Source organism: Coffea eugenioides, chromosome 4 (genome assembly GCF_003713205.1).
Source record: "Coffea eugenioides isolate CCC68of chromosome 4, Ceug_1.0, whole genome shotgun sequence".
NCBI classification, from domain to species: domain Eukaryota; kingdom Viridiplantae; phylum Streptophyta; class Magnoliopsida; order Gentianales; family Rubiaceae; genus Coffea; species Coffea eugenioides.
The window spans coordinates 4,146,994-4,170,290 of NC_040038.1; the positions used below are offsets into that span (position 1 = coordinate 4,146,994).

Sequence of the window (23,297 nt, forward strand, 5' to 3'; positions counted from 1 at the left end):
TTCTTTCTTTTTTGGTTTTAATTAATGAAAGTTGCAAATGCGCAACTCCATTTTTTTACCCCTTTGCCATCTCAAAAGAGATTTTGGACGGCCAAGTTTTCCGAAATAATACATGTGTGTTTGGATAGAGTATTATTTGAAATATTATTTGAAATAATTATTGTAGTACTTTTTATAATGTGATGTATATAAGATAAAAATTTAGTTAGAAATATAAAAAGATAAGTTGAAAAATATGTTTATAATGTGTGCGAAATATTATTTGAAAATATTTATCTATCGAAACACAATCTTTGTTTACTAAACACATTTTTTAATCATTTTTTTATAATATCAATAACTTTTTTATCTCGCATACATTCATATCACAAAAGCGTGATAATTATTCATATCACATCACAAAAAGTGTATTCAGCTACTTAGTGCTGTTAATAATAAATTCGTTTCTTTTTTTTTTGAACCTATTAAAAGGAAAAAAAAAGGGACTTATAAGTATTAAAAGATTACAAGTAATACTTTTTTTTGGATAAAATTACAAGTAATACTTCAAGGTAAATATAAGTGGATGAGTTCTCCCACTTAATAATGTGAATTATTGTACTATAATCCTACCTAGATTTCTCTTCAAAGAAGGTGGTGAACTTGGCACCTTTGGCCTTCATTATTCAAATCAGTTCTCCAACATTTGTATTCACTGTAATTGACCAATTAATTAAGAAAAGATTTTATTACTTGAAATGTCTAATAGCCCCTTTTGGGAAGTTATTATAAAATCCAACAATAGTTGCTCATGCGTAAAAAAGATAAAAATCAAAATCAAAATTTGTTTGGATAGGAGGTTGTGATATGAAATAATTATTGTAGCACTAATTGTGATATGATAAAAATGTGGTTGGAAATTGTGTGTATGATGTAAGCAAAACAAAATTTAATTTTTTTTTTTTTGAAAATCTTGCAATCCAAACACGCCCTTATTCGGATAGGTTTGGAATTGGGAAACATAACCCAACAAGGTTCAGGACGATCCAGGTTAGGGACTTGCAAATCTTAACTAGTTTCTGACTAATCATCGCTAACCCAAGTTGTACCATAACAAGGAGACATAACCTAACTAAACCTCGGAAAAAACTAGCAAGTCAATTTCCATACTCGAATGCATATATAAAGTACATAACGTATCCCTCAAAACATAGTACATTATTTGCTCGTTACATCTGGTTCGAAAACTTATGGAGGAAAGTAGTACGAATAATCATGATGATCAAAACGAATCCCAGGAGTTGGCTTATGCATGGAAGGATTATATGTCAATGAGTGCAACAGAGTTACTGGGATGGAAGCAGCATATGTCAATGAGTGAAGCAGAATTAGAATGGAAGAATCCAAGTTCATTATTGACCTTAAAACAATTGTTGGTGTTGCGGAAGCTCTACCAAATTAAGGTATAACGAGTAAATTATTGTATCTAAAATTGTAAAATAGTAATTCTCAGGAAATATTTGGTGAGGCACATTGGTCTGTTTAAGTACCAATTTCCTAGATAGAATCACCTATATATGCAATTAATTGCACAATAACTCAATACAAATATACCTACAAATATAGCTACTAAATAGACAATAAAATAGAACACCAGAATTTAACGAGATTCGACTAATTTGCCTACGTCCTCGGACACTATCGACAAGTTATGATGCTCTTGTTTGGTATATCTTAATTGAGAATGTAGAGAGCTTATTTATAGCTTTCAAAACCTTCTCCAATTCATAAATCCACCGATGTGGGATTGTAATTGTGTCAAATAATTCAACAATTTTGGCTATTTCAAATTCAATAATCGAGGCTTGGTTTTGAATTCAACAAATCTCAACCTTGGCATAATTTCTAATCCCACCAAAAATACAAATCTTTTCCCTCAAAATTCGGTGGAGTCTTCAAATGCGTTGTCAAGCACCAATCTTCAAGTTGTGCACAACATTTATCAAATTCAAACAATGTTGAAATTTGATAGTTGTCACAACCTTTGTAAGCATATCGGCAGGATTCTCCTTGGTCTGAATCTTTTGAAGTAGTATCGTACTATCTTCCAAAATCTTCCACACAAAATGATATCGTACGTCGATATGTTTCGTCCTTGCATGATAAACCTGATTCTTTGCTAAATGAATAGCACTCTGACTATCACAATGAACTTTGAAAGGCTTCTGTCCGATTCCCAATTCATCAAGCAACCCATAAACCCAAATTACTTCCTTAACAGTCTCCGTAACTGCCATATATTCCGTCTCTATAGTAGACAAAGCTTGACTGTAAGGTAGACCTCCAACTGACTGGTGTCTTAGTAAGTGTAAACACATACCCAATCGTTGATCGATGTGTATCTTGATCACCTGCATAGTCGGAATCACAATATCCAACTGCGCCTTAACCAATCTTCTCATCCCGCTTAAATACTAATCCAACATCTATGGTATTCAAAATGTACCATAAAATCCATTTCACAACCTGCTAATACTCATTGCCAGGATCATGCATGTACCTGCTCAGAATTTCAACTGCTTGTGAAATGTCGGGTCTTGTACACACCATAGCATATATCAAGTTACCCACCGCATTTGCATATGGTACCTTTGCCATATATTCTCGTTCTGCATCATTCTTTGGAGATAACGATACACTGAACTTGAAATGAGGAGCAAGTGGAATACTAACAGGTTTGGTCTTTTCATTCATGCCAAACCTCTTTAATACTTTATTAAGATACTCTTTCTGAGTCAAATAAAGCCTTCCCAATCTTCTATCTCTGCTTATTTCCATGCCGAGAATTTTCTTGACTTCACCGAAATCCTTCATTTCAAACTCTCGACTCAAATGAGATTTTAATTTTTCAATCTCACCTTGATCCTTGGAAGCTATCAACATATCATCAATATAAAGAAGAAGATATATGTAGGATCCATCTCGTAACTTGCGCAAATATACACAGTCATCATATTTGTTTCTTGTGTACCTCTGCCCCATCATAAACTTGTCAAATCGCTTGTACCACTGCCTTGGAGATTGTTTCAATCCATACAACGATTTGTCAAGCTTACACACCATCTTTTCTTTACCAGCAACTTTGAATTCTTCTGGCTGAATCACGTAGATTTCCTCTTCCAAGTCACCATGTAAAAACGCAATTTTTACATCTAATTGGACAAGTTCCAGATCCAATTGTGCTATCAAAACCAATAAAATTCTGATGGAGGAATGTTTCACGACTGGAGAAAACACTTCATTGTAATCAATTCCCTCCTTCTGAGTGTAGCCTTTAGCAACCAATATTGCTTTGTAGCAAACACCAGATTTGTCAGGAAATCCTTTCTTCTTTGCATATATTCACTTGCACCCAATTGCCTTCTTTCCCTTTGACAGATTGACGAGTTATCAAGTCTGATTCTTATAAAGGGACTGCATTTCTTTTTCCATGGTTGTCCTCCATTTTCCTTTCTCTGAACTTTGGACAGCTTCAAGATAAGTTGTAGGAACTTCATATATTACAATTGCAGATGCATTAGCTACCATATTAACATACCGAACAAGTATTTTGATATTCTTTTTTGGCTTACTCAATGCAATTGATTCAAGTTGCTGTGAAAACTCTCCAAGTGGAACGCCTTTTTCAGTTAATTATTCTTCTACCATAGGAGTCCTTTCATCTGCTCCTATATCCACTGTTGGTCTGATAATGCTTCTTTCAAATTTCACATGCTTAGGAGTGCTCTCCACTTGTTGGGGAGTACCATCATTCTGCTGTACATTTACCTTTGTTAAAATGGTAGATTCATCAAAAGTGACATCCCTGCTGAAAACTATCTTCTTTGTCTCAGGACACCAAAGGCGATAATCTTTAATGCCTGTCGTGGTCCCCACAAAGAGTGCCTTCTTTGCCCTTGGATCCAACTTTGATTCTTTAATATGATAATATGCAGTAGAACCAAACGCATGTAAGGAATCATAATCTGTAACAGGTTTTTCCGACCATTTTTTTAATGGCGTTTTGCCGCCAATAGCAGTTGATGGTAAGCGATTAACGAGATGATTTGCATATGTTAAAACCTCAGCCCAAAATTGTCTGTCCAACCCAGCATTGAACAACATATACCGAACTTTTTCCACCAATATCCGGTTCATACGCTCTGTCACCCCATTCTGTTGTGGTGTATCTCTGACTGTGAAGTGCCGAACAATGTCTTCATTTTCACAGATCTCCATAAACGGATCACTAGTGTATTCACCTCCGTTGTCTGTTCGAAAATGTTTAATCTTTCTTTTTGTTTAAGTTTCCACCATCTTTTCTACTTGATGAAAATTTCTAATACTTCACTTTTCGCCTTCATAGTATACACCCATACTCTTCGAGAGAAATCATCGACAAAGGTAACAAAATAATTTTTGCCTCTCGAAGAAATTGTTTTGGAAGGTCCCCACAATCAGAGTGCACATAATCCAAAATACCTTTGGTATCGTGAATTACAGTGCCAAATTTTACCCTTATCTATCTCCCTTTGACACAATGCTCGCAAAAATCTAACTTGCAAACACTGGCTCCTTTCAACAGTCCTTGATTTATCAGAAAATTCAAGAATTTTTCTCCGACATGCCATAAGCACATATGCCATAATTTGGTTACTTTCAATTCTCGATCATCACTGAAAGCCACTGCCGCTAATCCAATAACTGCATTACCTTGATAGTAATACAGTTATTATTTTTTCAAATTGTTTTCACCAACACCAATGCACCTGAAATGATTTTCATCATTCCATTATATGCCGACACCTTGTAACCCATTGATTCTAGTACTCCCACAGAAATGAGGTTCTTTTTCAATTCTGGCACATATCGGACATCAGCTAGAATCCTAATTGATCTATCCTGATTTCTCAGCTGAATTGAACCAACCCCGTTTGTTGCTAATGTGGTCTCATCTGCCGTGTAGACGACTCCACCTTCTTATTTTTTGAAATCAAAGAACCATTCTCTATTGGACTCAGGTTGTAGGACGTCATATGATGACTACAACCTGAGTCTAATAGCCATGTACTAGAATAACCAGTAGGCATGACAGCTAATGAAAAGTCTGAATCTTGATCAATGCACTCAGCTACATTTGAATCCGTAACAGCTTTTTCCTTGTCAGGTCTACTATTCAATTTTGAGCAGTCCTTCTTCCAATGTCCTTTCTCTCTGCAAAAAACACACTCATCTTTGCTTAGTTTAGCTCTCGACTTGGATCTACCTCTCGTCCCCTTTCTCTGATTTTGTGAGCGTCTTCTAGTTACCAGAGCTTTTGCTACTCCATCTCTACTACTTTGCTTGTCTTTTCTGCTGAGCTCGTAGCTGTACAGGGCAAAGCTAACTTCACTGAGGGACACCTCAGCTTTCCCATGGAGTAGAGTTGTTTCGAGATGGTCAAACTCCTCAGGAAGAGATCCCAACAACATGAGAGCCAAATCTTCATTTTCAAATGTCACATCTAAATTCATCAGATCAGTGATTAACTGATTGAAATTAGTGATGTGATCACTTAGAGTTGTGCCGGGAACATAAGTGAAGCGAAATAAACGCTTCTTCATATTGAGCATGTTCTGACAATTTTTCTTCAAGAACTTCTCCTTCAATCCAGTCCACAATTTATTTGCAGAAGTTTCTTTTGAGAATACATATTTCTGTTCCCTTGAAAGACACGATCGAATTGTACCACACGCTAAATGATTTAGTGTCCTCCATTCCTTCTCTTCAATCTCTTCTGGTTTCTCTTTTTCGATAGCAATGTCTAGACCTTGATTAAAGAGCGCGTCTAAAATCTCACTTTGCCACATACCGAAATGACCGGTACCATCAAATGTCTCCACATTTAATTTTGCATTCATCATAGCATTTCTTGCCATAATAGACGATGACGAGCTTATCGATGCTTGCATTGTAGATGAAGATCTACTTTCGACCATCTCTTTAAATTATATTTAGTAGCTCCTAAATATAGAATAACAATAGCCCAAGAAATCTTTTCTGATGTGGAAGATCAGACTATGGCCCTGTTTGGAAGCTTGGTTTTTTACCAAGTTTGTATAAAACTAGTTTTTTAACAACTTTTGCTACAGGAACCCCAAAAAACTTATTAAAATTTTTAACCTACACACTTAAAATATCCAAAACACAAAAAAAAAAATTCCCTTCCCCTTTTCTTCTTCTTCCTCCCCTGCCATCATCCTCCATTGTCTTTTTTTTTCTCTTTGGCGCGGTGGGCGCAGAGGGGGACGGCGGGAAGAGGGGGAAGGCGGGGGGGGAGAGAGGTGGGGGAAGGCGGGGGAGAGAGAGGCGGCGGGGGGAGGGGGAAGGGGCAGGGAGGGGGTGGCGCAGAGGGCGGCGGCGGGAGAGAGGGGGAAGGTGGGGCAAAGGGGGGCGGCGGGAGGTGGAGTTGCAGCTGGGGGTAGCGGAGGTAACGGGGAAGAAGAAGAAGAAAAAAAAGAGAGGAAAGAAAAGAAAAAAGGAAAAAAAGAAAAAGAAAAAGAAAAAGAAAGGGAAAGAGAAAAAAAAGAAAAAAAAAAGTTTTTCACCTTACAAAAACTTCTACAAAATTTTTCACCTTACAAAAATTTCTACAAAATTTTTTTAAAAATTTCTACAGTGCACTACAGTAAAGTTTTAGACAAACTCCCAAAAAACTCAGGTTCCAAACAGGCCCTATGTTGCAACCACAGAGCATACTAAGAAACCTTGAGCTCTGATACCAATTGTTGCGGAAACTCTACTAAATTAAGGTATAACGAGTAAATTATTGTACCTAAAATTACAAAATGATAATTCCCAAGAAATATTTGGTGAGGCACACTGGCCTGTTTAAGTATCAATTTTCTAGACAGAATCACCTATATATGCAATTAATTGCACAATAACTCACTACAAATATACCTACAAATATAGCTACTAAATAGACAATAAAATAGAATACTAGAATTTAACGAGATTCAGCTAATTTATCTACGTTTTTGGACACTACCGACAATTTAATATTTCACTAGAAGAAATATTACAAAGAGAGAGAAGGAAGCAAGTTATGATGCTCTTGCTTGGTGTATCTTAATTGAGAAGGTAGAGAGCTTATTTATAGCTCTCAAAACCTTCTCCAATTTATAAACCTACCGATGTGGGATTGTAATTGTGCCAAATAATTGAACAATTTTGGCTATTTCAAAGTCAATAATTGAGGCTTGGCTTTGAATTCAACAGTTGGAATGGAATAAATTTGTCCCAATTGGTTATAAGTTCGTCCCAAGTGATTATGAGCTTCTCAAGTATTACCTGCTCCCAAAGGTTCGTGGTGGATTCACCTTGCCGGCCGCCGGTTTGGGTATTATTCGAGAAGCTGATGTCTACCAATCTCATCCTGCTAATCTTCCTGGTAATTACTTCTCCCACTTTAAAGGGGTTTTTTTTTTTTTTTCAAATTGGAATGCTGTGTTCTATAAGATGTGTTTTTTGTGCTGCTGTAATCTGTAATCTGTAAGATGTGTTCTGTAAGTGCTGTAATCTGCAAGATGTGCTTTCTCTCGTTCTTATGATGTGTTGTTTTTTTCGTGTTCTCAACCTGGAAAAAATGATCAGGCTTGGACAAAGGAGAGGCGTCGTGTTATTTTTTCACCACAAGAGATCTGAGGTATGAGAACAGTGAGAGGACTGCCCGGACCACAAAGGATGGAAGGGGCCATTGGAGGATGACTAGCAAGCGTACTCCATTGTTTGAAGCTGATCGCTCAAACTTGGGTCGAAAGAATACCCTAGTTTACCACCTCACTAAGCCCCCAGGACCAGGTGTTCCCTCAAATAAGGATCTCAAGACTAACTGGATAATGCATGAATTCGTTCTCGACAGAAGTCTATATGATTGCTGTCAGATTCCATCAGCATCAACCAACAAGGTATACATGACTTGTTCTTCCTAATTAACCTGCATCACAAACTATCGTAGTTGGTTTCTGCTATGATGATTAAGAGCTGTTCTAGTTAAATACAAAACGTGAAAATTGATTCCATTAGATGTTTAAATATAGAGACAATTCTCATGTGAGTTCTTTACTTATAAAACATGTAGTCATATAGGTAGACGGGTCCTTTGGAAATAAGCAGAGAACCACTGTTTCTGTTTAAACTAAACTAGATAAATAAGGTGGACGAGTCCTTTGAATTCATATTTTCCATATTTATATATTTACTTAATTTATTTTGTGGTGTAGCTCAAGCAAGTTGTGTTGTGTAGAATTTATGAAAGAAACAAGGCTGAAGCAGAACAAGAGAAGAGCCGAACTGATCAGGATAGCACAAGTTTACGAATCAGAGACGCAGGTGACAGTTCTGCTGGAATTGAGAGAAGAGAAACTTGCACCAAAAGGAAGCAACGTCCAACGTCCACCCCAGAAAAAGGCACATCAAGCTGCAACCACCATAAATCTGTTGCACTATTTGATCAAGAGGGACTGCCTTCTAGTCCGCCAAAACGATCCAGACTTGTTATGGTAGAGCAGGATGAATCCCGGATGCGCTGCAAAGAGGAGAATGGTCTTGAAGGAAATAGCCGCAATGACGAGGAGGAGGATGTCCAGTCGCGGATTGGTTGCATAGAGGATAATGAAAGCGGACATCTGATGGCAAGCGTCAACCAGGAGGAGGAGGAGGAGGAGGAATCCCGGATAACCACGATGAACGGTGGTCATATTGAGGAGGGGAATGAAAGTAGTCAAGAGCTGCATCCAGCAAACGCGGGCACCGAGGAGAATTCGACAGCCTCTGGAGATTGTTTCAACAGCATTAACAAGCTGGCCAAATATACAAAGGCATAGTAGCGGTGATGTTTCATCTGATACAAGCTTCATTCGTGGAGATACAAGGCAGTAAATTCTTTAGGAAAGTTTCCTATTCTCACAGCAATTATCCATCGAGCTTGGAAATTTTTTTTTTTTTTAAAAAAAAGGCTTGGACTTTCACCATTGCGAATCGTTCGATACTCCTATATAGCGGACACTGGAATAGGATACAGAAGTGTTCAAAAGAAGTCTTGATACTTCTTTAATCTAAACTTTAATACTGATTCGGGTAAAAAGCAATTTTTTTTTGTATTTCGTTAATTAGTATATGTGTTTCATACTTAATTTGTTATGCAAACACTCTTCTAGGTTCTGGAATTAATCTGAACCTTTGACTACTGTTTGTAAAGTTTCATTGCATTTGATCCTTCCAAGTATACATTCATGGATACAAGAGACTAAATCTGGCTTCGTGCATTCACGAATTTACGAACCAAAGTTAGTACCATATAAACCTGCCCAGTTTCCATTTTGAAGGTAAAAGAATTCATAATATCATCGAATTAACCATTATGTCCAATGTCCAAACTAAAACTACAAATATCAAGATTGCATCTTCTCTCAAAATCTCTTTCATAATCAAAACCTGAGGCCAATAAAAAAAAATGTCTTCTTTTCCATCTCACGTTCAATATTGCTTACCCAAAATCCTGCTCCTCCTAACCCTTCCCATTCAACCATCCTTGAGTGTCACACCCGATGGTCCTACTTTTCAATTGATCGTCAAAATCTGTAACCGAACACCAGACACACAATTCTGCAAGGACGTGTTACAACAAAATCTGCATAGCCCATCAACAGATGCTCGCACTTTGGTCGAAATATCGATCAGGCTGGTGATAGTAAATGTCACCAACACACTAGTTGCTGTGAAGCGGGCGAAAGCCAGGGCAACTAAAGAGGTAGCAGACCTTCTTACAATCTGCGAAGAGGGTTATGACGTAGTATTAAATGAATACGAGGAAGCTTCGCTTGCCATCAGCAAGAATGATATCAGGACCACGTTGTTTGATGAAGAACAGTCCACAAGACCTATAGAGGACTGCATCAAGAACATTAATCCCGTGGTGCCTCAGTTCCAATCATATAACACCATAAATCTAGCCCTTCATAGGGTCTCAGTGGCTTGTGCTGTGATTTATTACACCGAGCCGCGTACTTTCAACTTTGAAAAGGCTCAATATTTGTGGTGCTTTATCGCCATTCTTGTTTTATGTGGTTTTTTTTTGTTGAAACTTGCATGAAAAACGATGACAGTCATAGCAAACATCCTTTCATGACTCCCTAGCGTTCGGAGAGTAAGATTGTTGATTGGGCTCGTTAATCGGGCTTCAATAAGTTCGAGCCCACAACATATGAACAAAGGGCACTTTGGTTGAATGCAGGCCAGCCCAACATAAAAAACGTTCCTTTTTTTTTTTTAGTTTGGGTTATGTATTTACAGTAGCATGGAAACCGCATAAAAAGTAGGAGATTTTTTAGCAATAGATTATCATATTTGCCCGATAAACAATTTTCTTAGTCATCATCATTATAACATCGTACTGTATCATATAATTAATATAAATTATGTGGCAATACTGACTAATTACTGGATAATCTCAAAATCCACAGGTGGAATGATCCACACAAGTACTTTTTTAGAATCAATACCAGCACAATTACTTCGTAACTTTTATGTGATTTGATTGGCCGAGGCCTATCTAGGGCTTATTTAAGCTTGGGCAAAATTTTGATAAGGATTTCGCAACTTTAACTGAAACATTGGACCTGCGGTGAAGCAAGTCAACCCAGTTCGGTGACTCCGTCTTACTCTATTTTTAGTGCTGGGAATTAAACCATACGTGTTGCTCGGCCGTGCAACAGAACCTGGTCAGTAGCCCGTTAAGATTTTTTTGAGGTAAGATTCAATCCGGTGGGGCGGAATATCCAAATTTCTTGTCCAACTCTCTCGCGTCATTAACCGAATCTCAGATGCACTTGCACTCCTCGTACTTATCATACTTTTATCACACTGCTAGAGTTAGAGTTTGGTGATATATCAACCATCAAACCAAATCTAGAACTCTTAACCAAATGTACAACTGCTAATTGTGACAGAACAGGTGGCGGGATTTCTGCATGCAAACTCCTCTTTTCTTTGGAGTACTTTACTTTCAGTTTGAGCGGCGTCCCGATTTAACCGCGTTTTCTCGTTTCCTCTCTCTACGTACTGCTTTTTTTCTTTCCTTTTCTCTCTGCTCACGAGAAAGAGAGAACAATCTGGTTTGTCATCATCATTCAATGTCCCCGTCCTGCCCTACTGCTACTCTCACCTTTTGCTTTTGCTTTTTTTTTTTGGCCCTTCTCCGATATCTTCTCTAGATACAAATAACCTGACTTCTAAGTTGCTTGCAAGTATAAAAGGTTTATTTTAATTGTATTTTTTCGTTTTTGACTTTGACTTTGGGCGTGAAAGTGAAATTCATTCAATTAGTTGGAGACAGAATTGGAATCGGGCTGCTGCTGGCTTGGCTTGGACAATTTTGTTTAGGACTCGGATCTGCAGATCACCGTCTAGCTAGCTGCAAATTTTTTTGGTACCAGAGTAATCTAAGTTTTTTTTTTTTTTTTTTTAATTTTATAAAACGTTGATTCTACAAATACAGTTGCTAATAGAGGAGGAAAAAACAGGAGGAAACAATGGAGAAGAAGAAGTATCCAATCGGTGCGGAGCATTATACCCTGTACGAGGAGGTCGGGACAGGCGTAAGCGCTTCTGTTCATCGGGCGCTTTGTATTCCGTACAATGAGATTGTCGCCATCAAAATTCTCGATTTCGAACGCGATAACGTTGATCTGGTAACTCTCCCTTCTTGCCTCTGCGTTTTTTACTTTTTGCTTAAATAATTTCATGGCCTTCTTTTATGAGTAAATTATATATATATTGTTAGTGTGACATATGAGCAAATTTTGCACATGCATCGTATGATGATAGTGTATATATACTGACAGTATATATACGATTAATCTTTTTATATGTATATATATATGTGTGTGTGTGTTTGCGTATTTTCGAGTCATTTTTGCTTCGTGTTAATATGGTGACTCTGTTGTTGTTGCATGTGGGCTTGATTCATCGTCAACTGTCATTATGCTGGCGTGCGTACTTTTTTTTTTTATTATTATTATCGTTTTAACGGAAACAGAAAGTAAATTGGAGTTTTTTTTTAATTCTGTGGGTTTTTATATTATTGGGTCTAGTGATCGCCTCTTATGTCGAAACGAGTGCGAAATCAGATCTTAAGAGTGTTTAAATTGATAACGTTTTTAAAAGAGATCGCCGGCAAAGATGTGAGGGACAAAACAAATAAATCTGAAGAAGCGCATTTTTATGTCGTCTAGCCTATTACTTAGTATGATACACAGAAGGTAAGTATATTTTAATTCATTAGACGTTGGATTGTTTGAATGCAACGTGGAAAAGTTACTGAATATTGACCAGTTATCGTCATTACTGTCTACTGTTTGCACAAATGCTGGAGTCCTTGAAGCTTTGATTATTTGGAGCTCTGTTTGTGCTCTTTTCCCTTGTTTTCATGGTTGTTGTTAAATTAGTTTTATATGAATAACAGAGGAGTTTCACTGGATATGTGTTTTTTTTTCCAACTTTTAAGTTGCAATTTTGAAATAAACTTGTTAGTTTTATCAAATGTTGGTATTATATAAGTGATGGAACAGATTTTATGATTGATATCAAATGAATTATAGACATATAGACTACCAACATATTCATCAATATATAGCTTTTTGTTTGTTTGGCAATTGAAAATTGTTGTTTGGAAAACTATGTTATGTTATTTCATTATAACCATGGTTGTATATTGGATAATTTGACAAACTTACATAATTTGACTCTACGTAGAATAACATTTCTCGAGAAGCCCAAACAATGGTCCTGGTTGATCATCCAAATGTTCTAAAATCGCATTGTTCGTTTGTGAGTGATCATACCCTATGGGTGGTCATGCCTTATATGGCTGGGGGTTCTTGTCTTCACATACTCAAGGCTGTACATCCAGATGGCTTTGAGGAGACAGTTATTGCAACCATATTACGTGATGTACTAAAGGGATTAGAGTATCTTCACAGTCATGGCCACATTCATCGAGATGTTAAAGTAAGTTGCCGTTGAACTTTTTGAGCAAATTGTATGCAAAATAGTCTTGATTTCAATCTTCATTACATATTATTTTTGCTTTCAATCAACAGCTTATCATATTTATAATGACATGCAACAGCATGTGTTGTGCAATATGGCAATTGTGTGTTTAAATACACAAGTGTACCTAGTTACAAGTTGTGGGCAACTTCTTGTTACTTCATAGTTTAACAACACAGGCACGAAATTTTAGTTCAATCTTCATTACCACTTGGTATATGCGCATATAGTAGACTTGTCCAAAAAATCAACCATGAATATGAAAAAGTATTACAGTGTAAGTATGTAAAATATTCTAAGAATAAACTTGAGCTTTTCCACTAGGTAGTAATGTTTAATAGATGAACCTGCATGTGAGGTAGAAAAGACTTTTGGGAGGCCTTAATGTTTCTTAGCTATGTATAATGCTTATACTACAGATTAAGTGAAGAAAACATAAAGCTGCATGTTACCATTCCCGGTAGAAAATGCCTAGCTAAGGCATCTCTTGTTTAATAAAAACTGAAAGAAAGCTTCGATACAAGCAGGATGAATAATTTTGTCCAATTGGAAGCATGTTGAGTTTCATGCTTTTGATAACTTTTAAGATCAAATAGGCATATGCATTAAAAGAGAGGAGCTAATCCTAATTGATGAGATGGTAGAGCATGGCTTTGGAAATTCGTTGATGGCAATATTTAAGACACTTAAACTGTATCTTGTTGTTAATGCGACAGCTTTATGCATTAAAAGAGGAGTGCTAATCCTAATCGATGAGATGGTAGAGCATGGCTTTGGAAATTCATTGATGGCAATATTTAAGACACTTAAACTGTATCTTGTTGTTAATGCGACAGCTTTTTTGAAAGTACTCAATTTAGATCCATCATCATTTTCATTACCCTTTTTTTTTGCACTCTTAGGCTGGAAATATTCTCATCGACTCTCGTGGTGGAATCAAATTGGGAGATTTTGGTGTTTCTGCTTGCTTGTTTGATTCAGGTGATAGGCAGCGCACGAGGAATACATTTGTTGGAACTCCTTGTTGGTATGTTCCATAGCAAGAGACTACTTTTTCACATTTTAGCACTTTCTCAATGTTATTTTGTTTGTTTGAATGACTACGTTGGAGGATTTCTTGTTAATACCTTTATAATTCAAAAGCTGATTCATACCCATGCATAAGTACATTAAGTTAGTCTACTATATCATCTTAACCAGTTTTTTATGATTCAAGCTTATGTTCATTTTCTTATCACTTTTCTTTCTGTCGTGTGTCCATTTTCTTACAGGATGGCGCCTGAGGTTATGCAATTGCATGGTTATGACTTCAAGTATGTCTAAATCTTGTCTCACTTTGTAAATTTGGATTTAAGATATAAATTCTATGTATTTAATTTGGGTTTGTTTATCTTGAAGAGCTGATATTTGGTCATTTGGTATAACTGCTTTGGAGCTTGCCCATGGCCATGCTCCTTTTTCAAAATATCCCCCAATGAAGGTGTGCATCTTCAAGTGACATGCTTTTTATGTTTGACACAATCAAAAAATTGTTAGTTTGAGCAGGATCTCATCTTATAGGTTTTGCTTATGACCTTGCAAAATGCACCTCCTGGTCTTGACTATGAGAGAGACAAAAAGTTCTCAAAGGTATGCTATTGACAAATATGATGTTTTTTTTTCCATTATGATTGTATTCTGAGATGTTGTTGGGCCTTTTTCCTATTATAGTCCTTTAAGCAAATGATTGCTAGTTGCCTGGTAAAAGACCCTTCCAAACGGCCTTCGGCAAAGAAATTATTAAAACATCCCTTTTTCAAGCAAGGAAGGTCAAATGATTATATATCAAGAACGCTCTTGGATGGTCTTCCTGCTCTGGGTGACCGACTTCAAGCACTTAAGGTTAGTGAAGTATGGCTTTTGATACAAGCACTAGTTTTCATTTTCATGGTTATTTTTGTTGACAGTATTTTATGTCAACCACAGAGAAAGGAGGAAGATATGCTAGCACAAAAGAAAATACCAGATGGGCAAAAAGAAGAAATGTCACAGGTTTGATTCTTCAATAGGCACTGTTTCGAGGGAACTAATAATTTTTACTTTTTTTTTTTGGTTGCATCCTCTGCAAGATTATTGAGAATTATGGTGAACAATAAATATTGATATTGGTTAAACATGCCTATGTAGGATAGGCACTTACATGTAAATTTTGGGTACCCAATTGATAGTGACTGTATCTATGGTCATGACAATCATCCTTTGTGGCTATTAGTGTATTAACATGTGAACTAATATGAGCAATTGATTAACGTGAATCAAAATGTGCGTCATGCTCCAAACTTCTTTTCTTCCAAGAACGTAGACAATTGTACTCGAGTCATTTTTCAAATGATCTAGTTGCATGGATTGTTCCTATGACAGTTGATATTGAGGTTTTATAATCCTTTTTGACAATTTACGTGTCTAGTTATTGATCCGATGTATATCCCTTGCAAGAGTATGTTTGGAGTGTCAAGTTTTACTCTTTTGAAGGAAATTTAGGATTTTGGTAATATGCCCAATTGTTTAGCAATTGTTTTATTATCTAATTTACCTAGGAAGTGAAGCTGCTTAAGAGTTGATGTTTGGTACTCCCATGATGGTTGTGATCTCTTAGGATATTGCTAAAACCTGTACTAGAATTATTACATTGTCAATTGTCTCAATTTATTTGGTTCTTGCACTACTTAATTTGTTTTCAAATGTCTGCAGAATGAGTATAAACGTGGCATCAGTGGTTGGAATTTTGATCTTGAAGACATGAAGGCTCAGGCTTCCCTGGTATAATAAATAACTTTGTCTAGTATATATATATTTTTAGAAATATTGTATTCTTGGTTTTAGGATTTGATGCTATTCTTTTTATCTAATTTATTCTTTATCTCAGATCCAAGATGAGGACATTATTGTTGAGAAAGACCAGAAAGGGAGTACGAATTCACTCTCAAGTCTTGATATACATGGAAAACAATTTCAACGTCAATTGTCTTCAGCCAGTCAATTTGCACTACAGCGTCAATCGTCATTTGCAAGTCAATATTCAGATCCTGTAGGTCATTTTGGTTTTTACAATGTGTTCTACTAGTATGTAACACTATGAGAGCTGCTCTTCTTGATGACCTAATGTCTTGTCGCTTCTCAGGATGACAATAATCTGATTACTCATCCTTCGTCAGCTGATTCTACCGTGGTCTATAATATGTATGTGATCCTACATCAAAGTTTGATTCATTGTTTTAATCACATTGGTGCATGCATTTTACTCAATCATAATTTATGAGCTCATATTTGGTTTTAATGCATATTGGGCGCGTTACTAAAGAACTTGGATCTCATACATTTTAGTCTTTTAGGGGTTCGCTAATTCAATATAATTTGCAGAGCTAAAAGCGAGAAATCTGATGATGATGCAAGCTGTTTCAATTCAGTCCATGAGCACCAGAACTCTATCCCCCAGATTGAGTATCATGCAGAAACTAATTCTTCCATAAGACCACATCCAGAGACCAATGGAAAATTAGCAGAGAATTTCATGCCATATTCTCATCAGAGGTAAATTCACTTTTGTACAGTGGATTGGACCATTTGCTAAATTATGGTTTTAATGAATAAGGGATAAGAATTTTTCTAAACTTATCCAATTTTTATGATTCATGATAGTTAAGCATTCCCAAGAAAATCCTCTTACAAAATTTGAAGATTTTTGTGCTTTAATGACCATTTCTTCATCCATAATCATTTTTCTAGGAACTTTCCTTGCTACATTGATAGCATCTTGATGTGTACATGCATGTTTGGTGATTTTTTTTTTAAGTTTATTAATTTCTCCTTTTAGAACATGTTTTTATTTATTTATTTTAAAAATATGCAGTGATAGTTTTCAAAGTCAGCCACAAAGCACATCAAATTACAATGTTGATCTTCCTCATCAAGCAGTAAATGATGTGCCTTCTGAGACAAGTTCTAAGGCTTCCAAAACATCAGGCAAGATTTTGCTAGTTTTACATCTTTTTTGTTTAAATGCATTGCGATCTTGTTTCTTGATTTCTATAGCTGTCAAAAGATAATAATCTTTTACATAAAACACACTTTTTGAGCAGTAAATAGTGACGAACTAGATGAAAAAGCAAAATGCCCTGTTGTTCAGCAAAAAGGCCGTTTTAAGGTTACTTCCGAGAACGTCGACTTTGAAAAGGTGATTTCCATTGTCTTAACGTTTAACATCCCGCAATAATGTCTGAACGTACTTTAGAAATTTTCTTTTTTCTTTTTTCAGGTTTCCCCTTCTCCAATTCTTCAGAAAAGTCAGAGCATGCAGGTGAGCTTTTTTAGGTGATGCATAAAAAAAACAATATTCTGTTCATTAGATGTCTTGTGCAATTGCATCCCTAAGTACAGCAATTGCATGATTGCTACTTTGTCAATTGTCATTATAAAGTTTTTTTAAATAGCATTACGGATAATGCAGGTCATTTCACCACAGCCTGGTACATCTATACCAGTTACTCTAAGTGAGGCTGCGGTTGCTATACCTCCTAATCTTCCTAACCAATCCTTTCATTCAATGCTGCAATCAGTTTTGCAAACAAATATTGTCCAAAGGGTATGGATTGAGTTTACATATCACCTTTTAGCGGTATCATTTTGCTTATAGCTTGTGACATTTATATTGATCTCAACAGGAGAGTATACTGAGTCTGATGAAGCTACTCTCTACTGGGGATAGTACAGGTAGGTGATGTCGATTAAATTGAATTGTTTTGCTCATTTTGACTTTCTTACATAATTCACTATTATGCAGTGGATGGAGCATGTGCATCGGCAAATGCAGCTATGACAGAGAAATCTTTGGTACGTAACTATTTACACTTCTTGGAAGTTGTGTGATATAAGAATTTGGCTTGTTTTGTGTGATTTTCCTCTTCATGTGGCACTTAAGTGTTGTAGTAGTTGCATGAAAACTTTATTTTATCACTTTTTCAAGTCATGAAATCTTAATTTCAAACCCAAGTTCTTGCGTATAGAGATGAGTTTTGAGGATATTAGACTTGATAGTTTTGACTAGTCAAGTACCAAGGAGCTTGCCTTCGTGAATTGTGTTGTTTAAACTAGTCTTTTGAGGTTGATTTTTCAAAGTTTAAGCTAACCATTTTTTCCCCTTTGGACTAGATGGAGGCAGCTCATGATCGGGAGAAGGAATTACTACGTGAAGTAACTGATCTGCAGTGGAGGTACTTGTGATGACATGCATACAAGGCATCATGCTAACTTGTGTTAAAACCAAATTCTAATTGCTTTGCACTTCATTTCCTTTATGTAGGCTCATATCTGCCCAAGAAGAGCTTCAAAAATGCAAAACAGAAAATGCACAGGCTGAATTTTGATATGCTTGAAGAGCAATACAATGAGGTTTATGTTCGAAAGAGTAGTCAAAATTAGGTTGGTGTTTGTACAGTTGGTCTCTTAAGTAGGTTAACATATTACTATAGATTACCAATTCGTGCCAATTCTGAGCCTGAAATCGGCTTTGTGCATAATGAGCTTTTCATTAAACTTTGTGATATCTAGTCACGATCGTATGGAGTAGACTCTTGCTAATTTCTTTTCTCCTTAAAATTAGCCAACACGGGAACTTTCCTGGTAAAGAAGCCAATCAGAACAAATTTCAATCCTGTGTTCCCACCGTCGCAAGCCTGCTACTGCAGCTGCCTATATGTCTTGAAGCACACACTCCAATCCTAAATTCCCACCATTGGTTGATTGATGATGGACTTAGGCTGGTCCTCCTTATACTTTATTACCTGTTTGGTTTCTTTATTTATGTTGCTAAGTTAGAAATTAGATTTTGGCCTCAGTTGATACCTGATGATTGATTATGTATAGAACCCGTACCGAGAGTAGCGGAGCAAAGAGATTTGGCAACTAATCTTTCCTCGCTGATCAAAGTTTAAGCTGTCCATTTCAAGAAAAATGAAAAAAAAATCAGATTGTCAACTTGCCTTTCTAAAAGCCTTGGTGTGTCCGATGCATCATCAATCACCCATGAGATCATGAGTATGCTAATTAATTACAAATTGATACAAGGTGTCATTCATCTGAGCACGCAAGGCCTTTGCTCTATGCAAATTGGAATTCACTCAGAAAAATGCAGGCGGGTACATTTTTCTTCCATCAAAAATAAGAGTGACATGGTTATGAACTCGTAATCACAATTGCATTGTTGACAGATCACGTATAAAAACAGTTCAGCCAGCTACATCACTGGCATTAAATAATAAATCAAAGGGTTGTTAAACCTTGGATTAGGGACCTAGACAGCTAAATCTGTAGGAACCTGTCTATTTCATCAAATGTTAAATCACTTTTACGAGTTTTGGGTGCTTTTTCAACCTTTTGTCTGTATATGTACCTGTACACTGGATCGAGTAAGTAGACTCCAGAAAATACGCTATCACCGGAAGATTAAGAACTTTTGACGTGTTGCCGGAATCGTCCACGTATTCACAAATGAATTTAAAATTCGACTTTTACACTTGTTATGGATCCAACAGTGAGACAGCGCATTCACTGTCAATGTATATAAGATCTATATTTATTAATTTGGGTGCTTGTAATGATCAAAACTAAACTAACAGGCTAGGACGGGGCCTCGGCCTGTGTTTAATTTCGTGATAAACACCTCCGTTTTTTCTTTTTTGGGGATTGAGGGCGGAAGCCATAATTACGTAGCTTTTCATGCTTAAACAAAGTGGGGAACGGGATAGTGATAGAAGAGAAGGACGTCAAGCACAATGCCCGGATTTGTCTTGTGTGGAATGCTTGGCAACAATAAGAAATCTGTAATGGATAAGATTCAATGGCAACATGAACGGGCTTGTAACATGAAGTGGACTATCACCTAACTGTCGGTACTACTATATAATCTGATTTTAAATCTTCATCTACATATTGGTAGCGACGTACGTATCAAATTATGATATTCGATTATCGAAACAAGTTGCATTCTACCTGAGTTATAAGATATTTAAGTTTCAAACTCAAACTCAAATTTTGATCGAATAGGCTTCTAATGGTAATCTTGATGCTCATTTGCACCTTAATCCATACTCTTTTGTACCAAATTTAGGCTGCCTAATCCGCCGCCATTGATATTAAAGAGAGAGCCTAATCCGTCATTTTGTTCAAATTTATCTTTTCTTTCATGCATTGTCAGCCAAGAGAGAGCAGCTAGTGATATCCTTAACTAGGGTTGGCTTAACATCCCAAATTTTAGCTAATGGTAATCTTTTTTTTTTTAAGGATAATTTTTTTAAAAAAAATAAAGTTAGTAACTTGTTTTAAACACAACGAACCATGTTCGATTCAGGCTAAATAGTCACTCATTGCCAAATTCTTGGGCTCTTTCCACACTTCTTGTTCAACCTTTGCATTTGGGACCAGCAACAAATACAATGGAGGTACTTACGTATACAAAAAATTTAAACAAAAAAGGTCTTTTATAGCTTTGTAAGAAGATACAAGCACAATGCATCTAAGAAGGGAGAACTATCAAGGTAGCTGCAGGCTTAATAACGTGGTAGCTGATTATAGACTCTTCTACGTTAGAGAATTGAGGTCGAAAAAATCAAAGGTAGGTGGATGTCCAATTCTTTAGCTCACTTCGAAGTTTAATTTATTGTACCTTGATAATTTGAATGCTGGACAGCAAATGTTCGAGTACAGAGCCTACAGGCTACTTTTGACAAGGGCGGCTAATCCAACGATAATAGTCATTAGTTTCCGGAACGATGAAAGGTGATACTCCTTCCGTCCCACTTTGATAGTCCTGTTTTCCTTTTTCGTCTATCCCAAATTGTAGTCCAGTTTTCAATTGAAGAATGTAGTTGTATTTTAATTTTCTTAAAATACCCTTATTCAATGTAAGTTGTTGTTACTATAAACCTACCCCATTTAATGAGAGTTGATTCTTTTTTTACTATCAATTCAAGTTCCCATAAAATTATACTCTAATTAATGTGAGGGTATTTTAGGAAAATAGCTACCTAAATTGATTATTCCAATAAAGTTAACTACTTTTTTTTTAAACTGTGTGAAAAAATAATCAGGACTATCAAAGTGGGACGGAGGGAGTATGATACTAAATTGGTTTTACGTTCGGTCTTGAGCCTGATTTTTTATTAATGTTGTCTGTAGAAAAAGGAACCAAAGGTTGTGGATCTTGTGATCTAGCTTTGATATCTAGCTTAATACTATCGTGGCTTCCTGACAAACAACAATTATGTTTTCAGAGTTTCATTTGCCAGTTGGATGGATTGAATAAAGATTCAATCTCTGTCGCATTAGATGGTCTGAAAACAAAATCGAAAATGCCAGAAAACTAAAACCATTAATAAATTAGGTTCAATCTGGTGAAGCCGCCGGAACCTATGATCCCTGGATGAATTAAAGTCTATCATTTTGCCTTTTTCTAACATTAAAAATAACCTATGAAAAGCTTTGCCCGTTGTCCATGAAAAATTGAACAATCACCGATGTGAGTAATAATTGCTGCAAATTCGCCAGAAGCTGCGGCTAAAGCGGTCTTGTTTTAGCAGATTTAGGGTGCGTCTAATAAAATTTAGAGGCGTAAATAAGTAGAATATCTCGTGTTTAAATACTGTTTGTTAAACTACTCAAATAAATCTCGTGTTCGTTCGATAATGTTCAAGTTTCAAATCAGTGTTCGTGTTCGGCTCGTTAAGCAAAATCCTAATTCGAGTTCGAGTTCGAATTCGACTCATTTAACATAAACGAGTCATTTGCGAACATGCTCTCGAGATATTCGAATCCAAACTCGGAGGCGTTTGAGCAACACATGTCTGAGACTAACAGAGGCTGAAAAGCCTGTAATAGGAATTAGGAATACAATACTAACCCTAAATTTTGTGAAATGACAACTAGGCCTTGTATTCATTCGATTACTTGTCGAGCCAAAATGTTTGTTCGAACTTGACTCATATAAAATTTCGAAGGAGCAGTTATCGAACAGAAAAGAGCCTAAATGAACCAAGCTAACGAGCAGCTTGGTTCGTTTAACAGCACTAATAAAACTGAAGTTTGAAACTTGATATTTAAATCCGCTAATTTATTCAATTATTAAGTATTGAAATCTTAACATTTGATAGTATTTTGTATTAAGTAATAAGTGAACAATTTATCAATTATTGTATTGAGCAAGTTCTGTTAAACAATAGAGAACCAATTAATTAATCAAGTCCTATTTTTTGTTACAAAAAATGTCTGAACGTATAATATGTAAATAGTATTAAATTGAGTTATCAAACATGGTTTTAATATTGAAAATTACGTGAATTATGATGGACTTGAAACTTGAAAGTGGAGAGGGAATGTATAATCCATGTTGATCTTGATTTGGATTTGAATTGACCTTTGAGTCTAGATCATGTATGATCCATATACCTAAACCGGGACCAGAGTCTAAACAAGTAAAATAAAAATAGATTGTAATCATATAATAGCAACGGTAGAGTGTATATGATTCACTGCACATACCAACCCCCCAATTAATGTATCACAAAATCTCTTGGAAGCACATACTAATTGCACAACTAACTCTCTTTTCTTTGTCCTCTCTTCTATTCTCAATTAAGTAAATTAATTTGTAAAGCGGGACGAGGATAGTTGTTGACTTGTCCTCTAGTCCCAGATGAAAATGACACGAACAGTAGGACATCCTCGATTTTGTGAATTTCTATGACATGCTATTGTGCTTGTTGAGGTAAATTAATTCGTTTTATCCAACCAAATTTGGAAGCAAAAATTCTTTATCTTTCTTGAATACGGTAAAAACCAAAAGGAAATTAAATTCTGGGCAATCACTGCAGGGACATATTAATGATCACCAAATTCTAGTTCAAATGCTTTGGTGGCTTTTCAATTTTAAACCGAATTTAGAAGTTTTATTCATTTTCAACTAAAAAAACATGCAAGCACATATAAAATTTCCAAAATTTACATCATTTGGTTGTAAAGTTTCATTATCCAGTTATTTTATACAGCGCTCAAGTCTCTTAAACGTTCATCGAATTTCAAAATAATTCACAATATATGTTTGTCGATTACTAGGAAAACTTTTTAAAATGCTTCTTATTAAGGAAAAAGATACCTAA

At 36.1% G+C, this 23,297-nt stretch overlaps 2 protein-coding genes across 3 annotated transcripts; both read left to right on the forward strand.

The window, feature by feature from the left end:
• The first annotated feature begins 6,077 nt into the window (after positions 1 to 6,077).
• Positions 6,078 to 8,885, forward strand: LOC113767936 (NAC domain-containing protein 7-like). Its single transcript, XM_027312140.1, has 4 exons — positions 6,078 to 6,110; positions 7,279 to 7,450; positions 7,654 to 7,967; positions 8,283 to 8,885. Exons 1-4 carry the CDS (start codon positions 6,078 to 6,080, stop codon positions 8,883 to 8,885), a joined length of 1,122 nt encoding a protein of 373 aa, XP_027167941.1.
• Positions 8,886 to 10,992: 2,107 nt separating this feature from the next.
• LOC113768217 (STE20/SPS1-related proline-alanine-rich protein kinase) lies at positions 10,993 to 18,736 on the forward strand. 2 transcript variants are annotated; one of them, XM_027312485.1, is made up of 22 exons: positions 10,993 to 11,315; positions 11,396 to 11,488; positions 11,583 to 11,750; positions 12,814 to 13,068; positions 14,013 to 14,137; positions 14,382 to 14,423; positions 14,509 to 14,590; positions 14,671 to 14,739; positions 14,821 to 14,991; positions 15,076 to 15,141; positions 15,841 to 15,909; positions 16,016 to 16,177; positions 16,271 to 16,329; positions 16,510 to 16,680; positions 17,000 to 17,112; positions 17,229 to 17,323; positions 17,405 to 17,446; positions 17,597 to 17,731; positions 17,811 to 17,859; positions 17,930 to 17,979; positions 18,298 to 18,359; positions 18,449 to 18,736. In XM_027312485.1, exons 3-22 carry the CDS (start codon positions 11,592 to 11,594, stop codon positions 18,510 to 18,512), a joined length of 2,040 nt encoding a protein of 679 aa, XP_027168286.1. In that variant the 5' UTR covers positions 10,993 to 11,315; positions 11,396 to 11,488; positions 11,583 to 11,591; the 3' UTR covers positions 18,513 to 18,736. The 2 variants fall into 2 exon arrangements, with proteins under 2 accessions (XP_027168286.1, XP_027168285.1); XM_027312484.1 differs by having other exon boundaries at positions 10,993 to 11,488.
• Positions 18,737 to 23,297: the final 4,561 nt, after the last annotated feature.

Coding starts and splice junctions, on each gene's coding strand:
- LOC113767936 (XM_027312140.1), top strand. CDS start 6,078: ATGGCCCTGTTTGGAAGCTTGGTTTTTTACCAA. Junction 6,111..7,278: donor GAAGCTTGGTTTTTTACCAA/GTTTGTATAAAA, acceptor TGAATTCAACAG/TTGGAATGGAATAAATTTGT. Junction 7,451..7,653: donor TCATCCTGCTAATCTTCCTG/GTAATTACTTCT, acceptor AAAAATGATCAG/GCTTGGACAAAGGAGAGGCG.
- LOC113768217 (XM_027312484.1), top strand. CDS start 11,592: ATGGAGAAGAAGAAGTATCCAATCGGTGCGGAGCATTATACCCTGTAC. Junction 13,069..14,012: donor ACATTCATCGAGATGTTAAA/GTAAGTTGCCGT, acceptor TTGCACTCTTAG/GCTGGAAATATTCTCATCGA. Junction 14,591..14,670: donor CAAAATATCCCCCAATGAAG/GTGTGCATCTTC, acceptor CTCATCTTATAG/GTTTTGCTTATGACCTTGCA.